Here is a 14,253-nt window from a genome sequence, read left to right on the forward strand (position 1 = left end):
AAGAAAGAAAGAAAGAAAGAAAGAAAGAAAGAAAGAAAGAAAGAAAGAAAGAAAGGAAGGAAGGAAGGAAGGAAGGAAGGAAGGAAGGAAGGAAGGAAGGAAGGAAAATAAACAGAGACCATGTCTAGGAAACAAGCATCTCAACATGTTGAGACAGTCTAAACTCTTTTCAGGAATCCTGTCCTCATTTTCCAGCTAGACACCAAGAACTGAGCATAGATGGACCAGGCTATTGTTAATAAAATCGGCATCTGTCATTGAGTAGTTTCTCAGGACCATGTGGTAAATTAAGTAATATAAACAACCTCATTGGACTTCCATAGTAATCCTAGGCATGGACCAGCCTTGCAAACAAGGACACAGAGGCTTGGAGAAGGCATGTCATATAGCTAGAAACTGACTGGCCAGGATTTAAACCTTGGTCTATCTGGAGACTCCAAATCTCATATTTTTCCACTAAATCCTCTTGTATACACCTGAAGTCGTGTTTTAATACATATCTGTGACCGACAACATAGCTGCAATGGATTGTTAAGTTGCTTAAAGGCTACATGTGTCATCACCTCGCTTAGTAGCTCCTGTTTCCCTGGTGGCGCAGCTAGGGCACCATTGGTGATGAAGCCATGCTGACTAAACTTCAAATGAATCCCAAAGACAGAAGCACACTCTCATCCATAGTAAAGATAGGAATTCTTTCTTTATAGCCCTACTTTTTAAAGCAGTAAATTAAAATTTGATCTCCATGGTTTGGAGGGTTACTGTAACATTGGGGTTAGAAATAGTATTCTTTGCTTGGCTGAAACGGTATGTGCTTTACTACCTGTTCTTTGCATCTTCTACTTCATAAAAGAAAAAAAAAAAAAAAGAGGTAACACAGTCTGGTGAGTGTGGCACTCGGAGCCACACAATGGGTCGCTGTAAGTTGTCTGCAGCACCTTCCGCAGCCCCTTTACCACGCCCTTATTCCCCGGATAGAGTGCTGCTGCATAAAACACAATGGTGATAATGTACACAGACAGTATTTAGGGCTGGCTAGGAGATGGCTCAATTGATAAAGATGCATGCCCCATGAGCCTGCTGACCTGAGTTAGATCCCAGAACGTGTATAAAAGCTGGAAAGAGACAAGGAACGCCCACAGAATTGTCCTCTGGCCTTCACACATGCACTATGCTATACAGACACCCCATCTCCTCAGAATAATAAAAAAAAAATACATTTTAAAATGCAACTAATAGGGCAGGGCCTGGTAGTCCACACCTTTAATTCCAGAACTCAGGAGGCAGATGCAGGTAGTGGGCTCAAGGCCAGTCTGGTCTATAAAGTGAATTCTAGGCCAGTGAGGCACAGTGAGATCCTGTCTCAGAATAAAACTAAATAAGATATTTTCCAAAGATACAGAAGTCCCTTCCCCCCATCCACCAGGGATCCCTCCCAAGACCCCAGTGCAATCCTGGAACTACAGACAGTACTTGTATGTAAACCACCCCCCATGCACACCTATGTTAAATTTTAATTTATAGATTAGGTATAGTAAGAGATTAACATCAATTAAGTGAAATAGTCGTAATTATATGGTAAAAAAAAAAAAAGCTGTTTTAAACTTAGACTTTTTAATGAAAGTTTCTACCTAGTATTTTCAGAAAGTAGTGAATCCTGAGGAAGGAACTGAGATGAGGCAGAGCCACTGTGCACCTTGCCGAGCCAGGCGCTGGGCTCAGAGACCACAGCAGATTGTGCCCTGAGCCTGCTGCTATCCCTTCGACCTCATAAACACAGTTTTTTCTCTAGGGGTTGTGGTGGGCATTGTACCAATGATGCATTTCGCCATCTTATCAGAGTGAAGTTTTAGTGGGTATTAAAAACAGGCCTTCTCTCATCATCTCCACACTGTGCACTAACTGTCACTCTCTTGCCTGCTTGTACCTGCCCAAAGGAGAGTAAAGACTAAGCTATGCCAAGATTTCAGGACAGAGGCCTACAGCCTCTATGGCAGAGCTGACCCTAGAAGGTGGCAACCCTCTGCCTTCGTCAGAACAGGTGGGCTTTTCCTTCATGCTTCTCACTCACTGAATTTTCCCATTTATTTATTTGCTTGTTTCAAATGTAAGCCCTAGAGAAGCAGAGCCAGCAGTTTTTTTAAGCCCTGTGTCAGACAAAGTGCCAGATTCTCAGGAGACGTGTTTTTCTTGAATTAATTAATGAATGGATGAATGCAAGGTTGACCTGTGCGGGAGAGGCTCCCAGGAGTCTACCGGGTGGCTGAGCCTCCAAGCAGCGGGGGAGGTGGCCATCTCCTGTAGCCAGGTGGAGCTTCCAGCGAAGGGGCGCCAGCTCACCCACAAAACCTTCCACCCAAAATTTGTCCTGCCTACAAGAAGTATAGGGATAAAGATGGAGCAGAGACTGAGGGAGTGGCAAAGCAACGACTGGCCCAACTTGAGAACCACTCCGAGGGAGAGAGCCAACCCCTGACACTATCAATAATACTCTGCTATGCTTGCAGACAGGAGCCTAGCTTAACTGTCTTCTGAGAGGCTTCATCCAGCAGCTGATGGAAACAGGTGCAAAGACCCACCGCCAAACAATAGGTGAAGCTGGGGGGGGGATTTTGTGGAAGAGGAAGAGGAAGAATTGAGGGAGCCAGAGGGGGCAAGTGCACCACAAGAAGACCTACGGAGTAAACTAGCCTGGGCCCATGGGGACTCACAGAGACTGAACCACCAACCAAAGAGCATGCATGAGCAGGACATAAGTTCCCTCTACATACGTGCAGCTTGGTCATCATGTGGGTCCTCTAACAATGGGAGTAATGCATGTTTCCTGCCTTGGATCCCTTTTCCCTAGCTTGGCTGCCTTCTTAGGCCCCAATGGAAGAGGACGTGCTTAATTCTGCTGCAACTTGATGTGCCAGGGTGGGTTGGTACCATGGGGGGTGGGGCTCCCCTTCTGCTCAGAGAAGGGGGGGGCAATGAGGAGGGAGTTTGAGAGTGAGACTGAAAGGAGAGAAGGGAGGGCTGTGATCCAGCTGTAAATTGATTAAATAAATAAAGCAACTAGAGAAAAAGAAAAGACTATGTTTGAGGCCAATGTTCAACCACTATCTTTTAGTCATTCAGTCATTGCTATTACCTAACCTCTTCTGTGAAGAACTCAGACTCTGGCAGGACACTTTCTCTCATCCATAGAAAACAGTCTGTGATTCCCCACTTTTCTCCCACCAAAAGGGTGTCAGGTCCACCTAAAGGCCGAAGCCAGGGTATTCTTTATGGTGTGAAATTATATAGGAGACTGACCAAGATAGTGACTAAGAGAGGGAGGGACTTTCTCTTACTTCTGGCCTTCCTATTACTGCCATCAACAGCAGTAACCCCACCTCAGGCAACCCCAAGCCAAGCTTCATCCCACAGGGACTACGCAGAGTCAAGGTAGATACAATCCTCATGGCTAATGGTGGCACGCCTGTGATGGCGTACACGATTGTATCTGAATTCTAAGAGGAGCCTTACAGCCCCTGGTAGGCCTTGACACTCTCAATGCTTTCACGCTTTCTCTGATATCCTTGGCAGTTTGGTCTGTGGCCTTGGTGTTCCTGGGGTCTGCCACCCAACTAAGTGAGACTGAATGAAACCCAAAGGACTTTTTTACTTCTGTTAGCTCCCAATAACTGATCTCTGAGTTCATTCTGTACCCTCATCAAACTGCCGGTCTTTAAGGGGGGTGTTTGAAAGCAGCAACAGAGATTTCTCTCACCTTTTTCGTCCTGAAGAGTTTCGGGACCCCTAGAGGGGCAGCCGAAGAGGGTGCCAAGAGATGAGTAGAACATGTAGGTTGGGCAGTCAGGGGCCTGAGGAAGTGAGGCTCTGCCTTCCAGGAATCCTGGTTTGTGATGTCATCACTTTAGATCTTCTCAGCTTTGTCGGTGACAGCATGGCAAGCACGTTAGCTTATCTTAGAACCATGTTCTTCCAACAGAAAAGAACTGCCATGCTTTGCAACACTGCCTCCCTGCCTCCCTCATTCAGGAGTTGTGAGGACCCATGTCCCTGAAACTACTTTACAGACAAAAGAGCCTAGTAGGTGTCACATGCTGTCTCTGTCATTAGACAGGTATGTCATTGAGGAGTACAATATTACCTAGAACACAGCCATTTTGTTTGTGTTTGAGACAATGTCTTGTAAATATCCCTGGTTGGCTGAGTATTTGCTATTTAGCTCAGGCTGGCCTCAAACTCATGGCCAGCATCCCCTTGACTATGCTTCCAGAGTGCTGGAATTACAGATGTGTGCCAGATTCAAATACGGACATTTTTAGGCCTACTCTATATTTATGGACAAGTCAACAGCGCCTCAAAAAATGGAAAGGGCTCTTTGGCCCTAAGTGTCGTCAGGTGGTGCAAGATGCAGTAAAGGAATCAGAGCATGGCGTTCCTTTGATGGTGCATTTGGAACACTGGCTTGTCACATGTTCCTCTCCAGCATACGTCAGGGCCTCTGGTGCTGTCCTCAATACCCCAAAGCCTCCACCGGTATTGACCACGCTCCCATGAAATCGAGTGCCTTCTTGTAAATCCTTTTAGGAGACAGGGAATTGGGAGGCAGTAAGAATGCACCTTAGGCTGACATTGAGAAAGGAAATTAGGGATCTTTTAAAACGGGTTATCCAAAGCTCTTGACTATTAAATTCCGAAGTGACCCCCATGTGTTTTTAAATAGTATTGGTTTGGGGACACAGTCACTGTGCAATAGTTCAAACAGTGCTAATGTAACACTCCCTCGTGTATTATTTCCTGGACCCCATAGTAATAAAGTCAAGCCGGGAAGAGAGCTCAGTTGAACTCGTCGGAAAATCCCAACTGCGGGTCTTTTCACAGGCATCAACACACAACCTGGGAAGGGCTTGATTGACCTAAAGTCGAGCTACAGGTGGCTGATCCCGAAAGATAACTCAAGCATAAAGGATGCGAGTGCCGGTTAGGGGCTGTCGCACAGGAAACCCTCCTCCTCCTCCGAGGTGTCTGCTTAGGCACCTGCCCCAGCGCGTTTTCGAGTGGGGCGGCCCACAGGTCGTGGGGAAGAAAAGCCAGAACCTTTCACGCCGACTAGCCTGTGGCTCCCAGGGAGGCTGGGAGAAAACCCGGAGGGGCGGGGTGGAGCGAGGGTGCACAGCCTGTAGGTGCCGAGAGAAACTGGAGAGCTTGGCCCCTCTGGGAAGCAGGACGGCTCAGCACTCACACAGCGCGGGGAAGGCCCCAAACAAACTCCTCTCCCTCCTTGCTCTCGGCCCTTTGTTGTCCGCCTCTGGCTCCCGCTCATGCCCTCGGGTCCCCTGCCCCCCTGAAGTCACCCCAACTGCTCTCATAATATTTTGCTTTGCGCCAGGTCTGTTTTCCACCACCAACTTCCAGCAGTCTCCATGGCGACGCACTGGGGGTAGGAGGGATGGGGGCGGCGGCTGTTCAGATCTCAGGCCCGAGCCTCCGAGCAGCCCCTGCTAACTTTTCCCGGTCCCTGAGTACTGCGCTGGGAAGAGTGCGCTGCCTGGGCCCGCCCCGTGGAGGCTCGAGCCCGCAGCCGGTGGAGTCAGGCCTGTGGACTGCGGTTGCGTGACCTGAGGCTGTAATCGCGGGTCTCTGGGACTTCGGGACCACGCGACACTCGCCTGACCCCGACGCTGAGATCAGACGCTAGCACGCGGCAAGGGTGGAACTTCGCAGGCCCACCTCTCCAGACACACGCGCACACGCACAAAACCACGCACGTGTGGGGAGAGTGAGCCTCGCGAGCGAGGCTCCGACCTCTCGGGCTTCCTGCTCTCATCCACTGGCTCTCGGGCCTGCAGGAGGAGGTTCCTTCTACTTTCCCAGAGCTTCGCCTGGGGGAAGAAACCGGAGGTCCCAGGCCTTACTCTGGGTGCTCTCTACCTGTGAACAAAACCCTAAGGCCCCAGGACGTCCCAAGTTAGGGCCCCGAATGCAGTGTGCAGCTGTGGCCTCCTACCATGAGCCGCGGGCATTCAGATCCGAGTCGAGATTCTTCGAGGCCCCAGCTCTGAGTTCTGGAGGGGCCCCGGGGGACTGGGTAGAGTTAGAAACTTCAGTAGGAGCGCCGCAAAGCCTTCTCTAAGGAGCCCTGCCTTCAACAAGAAGAGACGCGGGCGATCGGCCTGTCTAGCCCCACCGCTCAAATTCCGGGTGGCTGGACAGTCTATCCACTCTTCCCTGCTCCTTCGTGACCTTCCCCAACGAGGAGCACTGGACATCGCTGCTCTGTGTAAGGGCAGCCGGAACTGCAACCGCGGCGGCGGGCGAGCAGCCACCTCCGGCCCCCGTAGACGGCCGGGCTCGAGCACCCACTGTGGGGCGAGGGGTGGGTGGCGCGCTCGCGCCGACTGTTAAACCCGCACGTCGGTGAATCCTGAGCGCGCCCGCTGCCCCTGCGGCCCGGCGGAGCTTGGCGAAGCCGCCAGAGGCCCGTCGTAGAAGCTCTTTGCTTTGTGGTGTTGAGAAACCAGCGAGCCGAGGACCCCGGAGGCGCGCGCCGGCTCCCGGGCCTCCCCCGACGGGGCCATTGTCTTGGCCCCACACTTGTCGTGTATTTTGGAGAAACTCAAGGAATATATTACCAGCTCGATGTACGGAACAAAGGGGTGAGTTTCCGCAGGTCAGGCTGAAGTGGGCCCAAAGCAGGCCACTAGAGCCCCGGCCCCTGCAAAACCTTCGCGCAGGCCCGAGGCACTTGGCGGGGATTTGCCTTTTAGGAGACAGAGACTGTAGCGTCGACTCGCCGGGCCTCTGAGCACCGGCGCTGCAGACTTCGCTCCAGCGACGGCTCTGAGCCTGTTGTCTGAGCCCGTTAGGAAAGAAATGACTGAGTTCGTGTTTAGCAGCGCGCAACCCTACACCGAGGGAACAGAATCGAGCGGCCAGGGCAGCGCTGGGCTCCGCACGGGGAGGGGAACGGACTTTTACATAACAAGAGAAGCCCAGAAGAAAGACTAATTGGATTAATTCTCTGGAAGGGAGGCGAGGGAAGGCTCCTGGACGGACCTCGGCTCTTCGCTTGTTCGGAGTTTTGCATGTGAAGCGTCACCTGGTGTGCCTGGGGTGACTTCTTAATTGCAGTCATTAACCAAATCTTGATTTTGAGTTCAGGAGTGTAATCTAGGGTTATAGCAGAGGTATGGGGGGGCGGGAGCACCGTGGTTTTCATAACCCGTTTGGGGTGTTCGCAGGTGACGTGCAAGTGGCCCCTGCCCGCACAACCACCTGATAATCCCGGATTAAAAATAGAAAGTGCCCACAATTCTCCCGCACCCCGCGCCAAACGCCCAAAGGACTCTAGTACTGTGGAGGGATCAACTAAGAACCCAGCCGGGGCGTGACAGATTTGGGATATGAGAAGGCCGCCGAGTCCGGGCCCCCAGCAAACACCCGGACACTGATTCTGCACAAGTGGGCTCAATCTGGTTAAATACATTCACTTTTAATGTTATGGCTTTTAGGAGGTTTTCCTTGAGTTAGAATATATGTATATCGAAGGGAAGTCTTCCCTCTCCGGGACCAGCCTTCCTGGAGTGCTGGAGAAGATCGCCACGGGGCCCGCGGGGCTGCGCAGCCGGGCGCTCTGCACGCAAGCCCACCTCGCCTGGCCTCCATGAGAGCGCAGCTAACGGTGGCTTCAGAGGCTCGGGCTTTGGACATTCGCAGGAGCTCACAGCCACCCAGGGGAGGGGGAGGGCCTAACTGCTCGACAGACAGAAATACACCCCAGAATGCCGCAGACACCCCTGGGTCCGCGGTCTCCGCCACCAAGTCTGTAACGCAGGCCAGGAGAGGCCTGGAGCCTTCCTCCCAGAACAGAGAACGGTGTCTGCAGAGATAGCTAATGCCTTAATTCCATCGCACATCTTTCTGCGACTTGCCTTAGGGGGTGGGCGGAGTGGGCAGAGGAGTTTGTTTGCAAGTAAGTTTTGTGTGTCAGGGCGCAGCTGAGGCCGGCAGGCACTTGTTGATCGCCCGCAATGCTCTCCGCGTTCAGCCAAGCTGTGCCTCTGCCCGGCTGCTCTCCTCTCTATCACCCTCAAGAAACTCCAAAGCTGCGGCCCAGCGAGGATTGGAGTGGCCTGGTGGAGAGACTGGGCCTTCGGGGAGGGAGGAAACTTTTTGAGAGCTTCTACATGGAAAGGACACGGGAAAAGTAACTAAGAATTTGAAGCGTGGCGGGTCCCCAAAGATGCTAGCCGGAGAAGATGCTGGGTCTTTTCGTTGTAAGAGGTCCCGTGCCCGCCCTCCTCGCTGTGAACCGTGGGCCACTGCCTGAAGTCCAGCCCGCAGCCCGCACGCTGCAGCCGGCTTCGCAGAACTCAGCGCCAGGCCTCTGCGGACCCTCTACATCCCGCTTTTTCCTCAGCAAAAGTACAGCCTCTGGGGGGGGGGGGGGGTGACGGCGAGCGGGTTGTGTCTTCCGCGGCCGCGAGGCGACAGTCCTGGGCTCCCACCTCTCTCAACCCAAAGCTGCGAGTGCCCCAGGACCACCGGGCTCGCTGCCGCCACTCCCTCCAGCGGCGCGGCCCCCGCAGCAAGAGGCTCCCGTGCGCCTCGAGCCACGGGCGCGGTCGCCCTCCCCAGCCTCTGCGGCGGGCAGGGCCCTCAGCCCAGGTCTTAAGAGCACCACCACCCCGCGCAAAGCCAGGGCAGCCGCGGGGCCGGGAGGGTGCGAATGGCTCGCAAAGTTCCTGCCAGCAGCAGCGCCTCGAGCTCGCCGCGAGCCAGAGAGCATCTTTATGCAACTTTAGGTCCAAGTGAAAGCGCGCTCCTCGGCGGCGCGCACGCGCACACACGCATCCACACTCAGTTGCACGCATCCCTTCCACACTTCGCACTGGACCGAAACTTCGGCACCCTCACCTCTTCTCCCGGGGGCCCACTGTCAGGCTGACCCGCCTGAACTTCTGTGCGGTCTTTCTGAAGCGCCGCCCGCCCGCTCCCTTCTCCTCGTCCCAGCCCAGTGTCTCCCCCCAAGCCCCACCAGGACTAACCTGTGGAATCCATGTCGGGTTCCTCCAGTAACCCACAATGCATGCTCTTCCCATGGACAGCACAGACGCCCCCAAAAGTCCTGATATTGGGGGATCCCTGTGCTAGAGATGCCCAGGGAGGAAGGGAGGGAAGGAGGGAAGAAGGAAGGGGTAGAGAGAGAGAGAGAGAGAGAGGGAGACGATGGGCGAGAGGGCAAAAGAATAAAGGGGGAAAAGAAAGAGCCAGACGAAAGAAAAGAGGCAAAGAAGCGAGGGAAGGAAGCGGGCTAGAGCCGAGGGAGAGAGCGAGTGAGCGAGCGAGGGGACACTCAGTAATCCAGTCGGGTAAAGCCAAACCCGTCAAAATGTTTGCGGATGTTTCATGGGAAAAAACATCATTTTATAGGAGCCCGATGGGAGCAGTGTCATTGATAGGCCGGCGGGCCTGATGAATGGCCGCTCGTCAGATGGGGCCGTGGCGAGGCGCACTGGGAAGCCCATTGTGGGCCTGTTTTGAATAAGAAAAGCCGCCTCCGAAAAGGGGGGCTCCGAGCGACGCAATCCCAGCCCTCCGACTTCCCCCTTCTATTATAGCATTAGCAACGTTTTTCTTATTTAAAGTTCCAGAGGCCTTCTCCAGCCTCAGCCCGGCACTCATTATAGGCGAAATCAAAATTGGCTTAGATCTGCCCCTCTCCGTGCTCCCGCGCCCGGGCCGGCGCAGCCATGGAGGGGGTTGCGGCAGCGCACGGGCCAGGAGCGTCCCGGCGCCGCGAGTGGGCCCAGCTCCTTTCTCTCCGCGTGACCCGTCCCGTCTGGTCCTGAGTTGGTTCCTAGGAGGGGCCCGGGGCAGTGAGGGGCAGTGTGTTTTCAGTGTCCTCCACGCAGAGCCGCGGACGTGCGTGGGAGCAAGAGGGAGGGGAAGGGGAACCGAGGCCTCGGGTGCCCTCGAGAGCCTGAGGGACAGGGACGCTTGGCCGCGCGCGGGCGAGGGGCTGGCTCGCCCCGGCGGAACTTTTCAGCCCCGATCTCGCCCCCGGGTCTCTCGGGGCCCCGAGCCGCGCCGCCTCGGTCTCCGCTCCTCCTCTGCTGCCCCTTTGTCTCCCCCAGGACCGGTCCCTTTGGGTCTCGGGGCCCCCCACCCGCCCCCGCGCCTCTCCCCACAGCGCTGCACGTCAGTCTGTGTGCGCCGGGTCCCTCCTCTCCCCAGGCCCCGGCGCCCGCCGCCCTCTCGGGGCCCCGCAGCAGCAGCGGGGCGGTGGGGAGCCCGGCGCGGCTGGGGACGGGCTTTCCCAGGGAGCGCTCCGCGGCGCGGCTGCAGCGCGAGGGGCGGGCGAGCGGGCTGGCGGCGGGGGCTCCGGGCCGGCCGGGCGGCCGCGCTGTGATCAGAATATGAATGGGCTCGGCGGGCGGAAGAGAAGGGTGATCACCCGCTGCTTTGACCATGGACAGAGGCAGCGGCGCGGGGGCGGGCCGCTCGGGCTCCTCCCGCCCGCCGGGACCCGCCACCCCGGCCTGCTCGCCGCGGGCCTCGGGAAGCCCCCGAGCGGCGACGACTGGGACAACGGGGGGAGGGGGCAAGGGACCAGCACGTGCCGCGTAAAGGTCACAGGACGCGGGGAAGGGGCAGCGGCCGAGTGCTGGGCTGAAGGCTGAGCTGGGTTCAAATCCCGACTCTGCAAATTCCTTCGTCTTTGTGGGCCTCAGCTTCCTCGTCTGTGAAATGGGGTGACGACGCTCCTTCCCGTTGCTCTCCCCCGGCCCTGTCCGACCTCTCTGTGTAATCGCTCCTTCTTGCTCAGGCTGCTATTGAGTCCTAAACTGGGTTGTGTCTAGGGTACTCGGGCACAACCTCACACCCCGCTGTCTCGTGCCCAGAAGCCCTCCGCCACCGCCAGGCACACCGTTTCCCTCGTTGGTGGTGAATGAAGAGGTTTGGCTGCCGAAGGGATGAATACTGTCTTCTCATACCCTCATGGGTTGGAAGGCAGAGCTCAGTGCCCGGTCTATCTCTAGAAGCCTCACTGCCCAGGAACTAAATGCCAGGGTGCATGGTCAAAGCGGAGCTTCTCAGGGGGCTTCAGGTGACGGCGGGGAGCGCCTACCACTGGAGTGCTTAGGGACCTCTGGGGAATCCTTGTCCACAGAACCTGTGGGGCAGAGGTGATCTGTAGAAGGCAGGTGAGATTGTTACACAGCTGTTGCTAGCATTACACTCACTAAGCCACATGGGGGCCTGGGGCGCTAGGATGACTTGCCCCCACAAGGAGGAGTGACAGAAAAGGACCCGGAGGTGGGGGAGCAGTCAGCTGGACAAGCTGGTGCTGGACAAGCTGGTGCTGGACAAGCACAGCTCAGGTGGCAGCAGGGCCCTCTCCTCCCTGCCCGTCCTGCTTAGCCTGAGAGGGGAGAGGTTCTGGGTTTATACGGAGTGAGGGGAAGGAGATGGCATGACACCCACTGGGTTTTGTAGCATGCCTGTTATATGATGGGGGGGGGGGGGCAGATGTCAAAGCCAGTCTCAGGAGCTGACACCTGAGCTTAAAAATGGTGCTGCATCCCGCTGCAAGTGAGATAAAAACTTCAGAACAGTGCTACCCAGGGCTGACTGGAACGGTGCGGTGTGCCTGTGGGAACTCACTACCCTGTCAACACAAAGCTGTGGCAGCTTCCCCAGTTTCCTGAAAGTTTGCTGTCTTCTTCAATTGGACTAATAACCAGTATATACAAAGAACTAAAGAAGCTGAAAAGCAGCAAACCAAGTAATCCAATTAAAAAATGGGAAACAGAGCTAAACAGAGAATTCTCGACAGAGGAATATCGAATGGCAGAGAAACACTTAAAGAAATGCTCATCCTCATTAGCCATCAGGGAAATGCAAATCAAAACGACCCTGAGATTTCACCTTACACCCATCAGAATGGCCAAGATGAAAAACTCAAGGGACAACACATGCTGGAGAGGTTGTGGAGAAAGGGGAACCCTCCTCCACTGCTGGTGGGAATGTAAACTGGTACAACCACTCTGGAAATCTATCTGGCGCTTTCTCAGACAATTAGGAATAGTGCTTCCTCAAGACCCAGCTATACCACTGCTACGTATATACCCAAACTTTGCTCAAGTACACAAAAGGATACTTGCTCAACCATGTTTATAGCAGCTTTATTTGTAATAGCCAGAACCTGGAAACAACCCAGATGTCCATCAAGGAAGGAATGAGTACAAAAATTATGGTATTTTTACACAATGGAATACTACTCAGCAATCAAAAACGAGGAAATCATGAAATTTGCAGGCAAATGGTGGGATCTAGAAAAGATCATCCTGAGTGAGGTATCCCAGAAGAAGAAAGACAAATACAGTATATACTCACTTATATAGACCTATAAGATATGATAAACATAATGAAATCTATACACCTAAAAAAGATAATCAAGAGAGCGGACATGGGGTAAGATGATCAATCCTCGTTTAGAAAGACAGATGGGATGTGCATTGAACGTATGACAGGAGTCTACTGAGCGCATCTGAAAGACTAACTAGCAGTGTTTTCAAAGCAGATACAAAGACTCATGACCAAACCTTTGGCAGAGTACAGGGAATCATATGAAAGAAGGGGAGTTAGTATGATGGGGAAAGGATAGGAGCTCCACAAGGACCAAATATATCTGGGCACAGAGTCTTTTCAGAGACTGACATTCAACCAAGGACCATGTATGGATATAACCTAGAACCTCTGCTCAGATGTAGCCTGTGGTAGCTCAGTAACCAATTGGTTTCCCATAGTGAGGGGAACAAGGACTATTTCTAACAGGAACTCAGTGGTTGGCTCTTTGACTTCCCCACCCCCCAAGGGAGGAGCAGTCCTGTTAGGCCACAGAGGAGGGCTTTGCAGCCAGCCCTGAAGATACCTGATAAAACAGGATCGGATGAATGGGGACCCCCCTATCAGTGGACTTGGAAAGGGGCACAGTAGAGATGAGGGAGGGAGGGTGAGATTGGGAGGGACTGAGGGATCGGGACACAGCTGGGATACAGAGTTAATAAAATGTAACTGATAAGAAAAAAAATTAAAAAAAGGTTTAGTTGAATACTATTAGCTGTCACAGCCACAGACCTTAGTGGTACTAGCTATGCCATTTAGCCCACACTACACAATGGGCACATGCTATTGTCCCTAAAGAAAGGACAATCAGAGGTCAGAATGCCCAGCCCGGGCAGCCAGAGTAGCCGTAACCACATCCATCCTCACCCTCTGGAACACACAAAACAGGACAGTGTAGACGCTGAGGGACTGGGGAGGGAGTTATGACAAGGCAGGAGGAAATGAGGACCAAGCCGAGTTGACCAGGCCTGGGACACAGGCAAAAGCCAAAGGGACCTGTCTGGTGTCTATGGAACCCAGGGAAGGGTAGTGGAAGATGCTTTCTTTTGGAGGCTATGTGAAGAAATGGATCCTGCAGAAGTTTTGAGCGTTTTGGGGTCATAGTGAGCACTCTGGTGGCAGGAAGAGAGGGACTGGCTGCTGGAGGGGGTGGTGTAATGGCTCAAAGATGGCACACAGCAGTTGGGGCAGGGCTCAGGAGACCTGAGGAGGAACAGGAGCATTTCTCCAGCCTTGATGCTGGTTAACCATGGCCAGAAGGATGAGGAGCGTCTCCTCATCCGGAAGCTCCCTGCCCTATTAACTGAGATGGGCCAAGGAGAGGTAAAGTGGCGAGAGGAGCTAAGAGGAGGCGTTCTGAAGTACCCATAAGACCTGTTAGTGGCCCCACAGACTGGCAGGCCCAAGAAGACCCGAGTTGGCAGGCTCTGGAATGCTGGCGACACTGCGGCCTCTGGCTCTACTGTGGAGCACAGAAGGAGAGACGCGTGTGGGACCCTCTGGTCCTGGCGGCTCTGTTCCTATGCTCCAGTCCCCACAGCCCTGCACTTGCCAGCTTTGCTCTGTCCTCATCATTAGTGGTATGATGTCGAGGCCGGGGGCTGGGGGAGAGGATGAGGAGGCCTGATTCACACAGTTTCTAACCTCCCTCCACTCCTATACACTGGCCCCCTACCCGACTGACTCTGGGCATGTACAGATCAGGTCCTAGGAAGCCAGAGGCCTGCCTCACCAGCATTCATGTCTAGTGCTGGACTCTTGGACTCCTGATTTGCCTTGCAAGTAGCCCCAAGCTGTTCCTGTTCTCTCAGTGATACATGTAGCCAGCTGGAACCTACCAGGTAGCCTGAA

General features: G+C 54.1%; 1 protein-coding gene across 2 annotated transcripts in view; it reads right to left on the reverse strand.

Moving 5' to 3' along the window:
- Positions 1-9,494, reverse strand: part of Rfx4 (regulatory factor X4) — a 153,071-nt gene extending 143,577 nt beyond the window's left edge. For both annotated transcript variants that reach the window (XM_055627777.1, XM_055627776.1), the window contains exon 1: positions 9,039-9,494. In XM_055627777.1, coding sequence (XP_055483752.1) covers positions 9,039-9,081 — 43 coding nt within the window. In that variant the 5' untranslated portion in view covers positions 9,082-9,494. The remainder of the gene's footprint in view (positions 1-9,038) is intronic.
- Between the last annotated feature and the right edge of the window lie 4,759 nt (positions 9,495-14,253).

Source organism: Psammomys obesus, unplaced genomic scaffold, assembly GCF_907164565.1.
Source record: "Psammomys obesus unplaced genomic scaffold, mPsaObe1.curated_primary_1811, whole genome shotgun sequence".
Taxonomy (NCBI): Eukaryota; Metazoa; Chordata; class Mammalia; order Rodentia; family Muridae; genus Psammomys; species Psammomys obesus.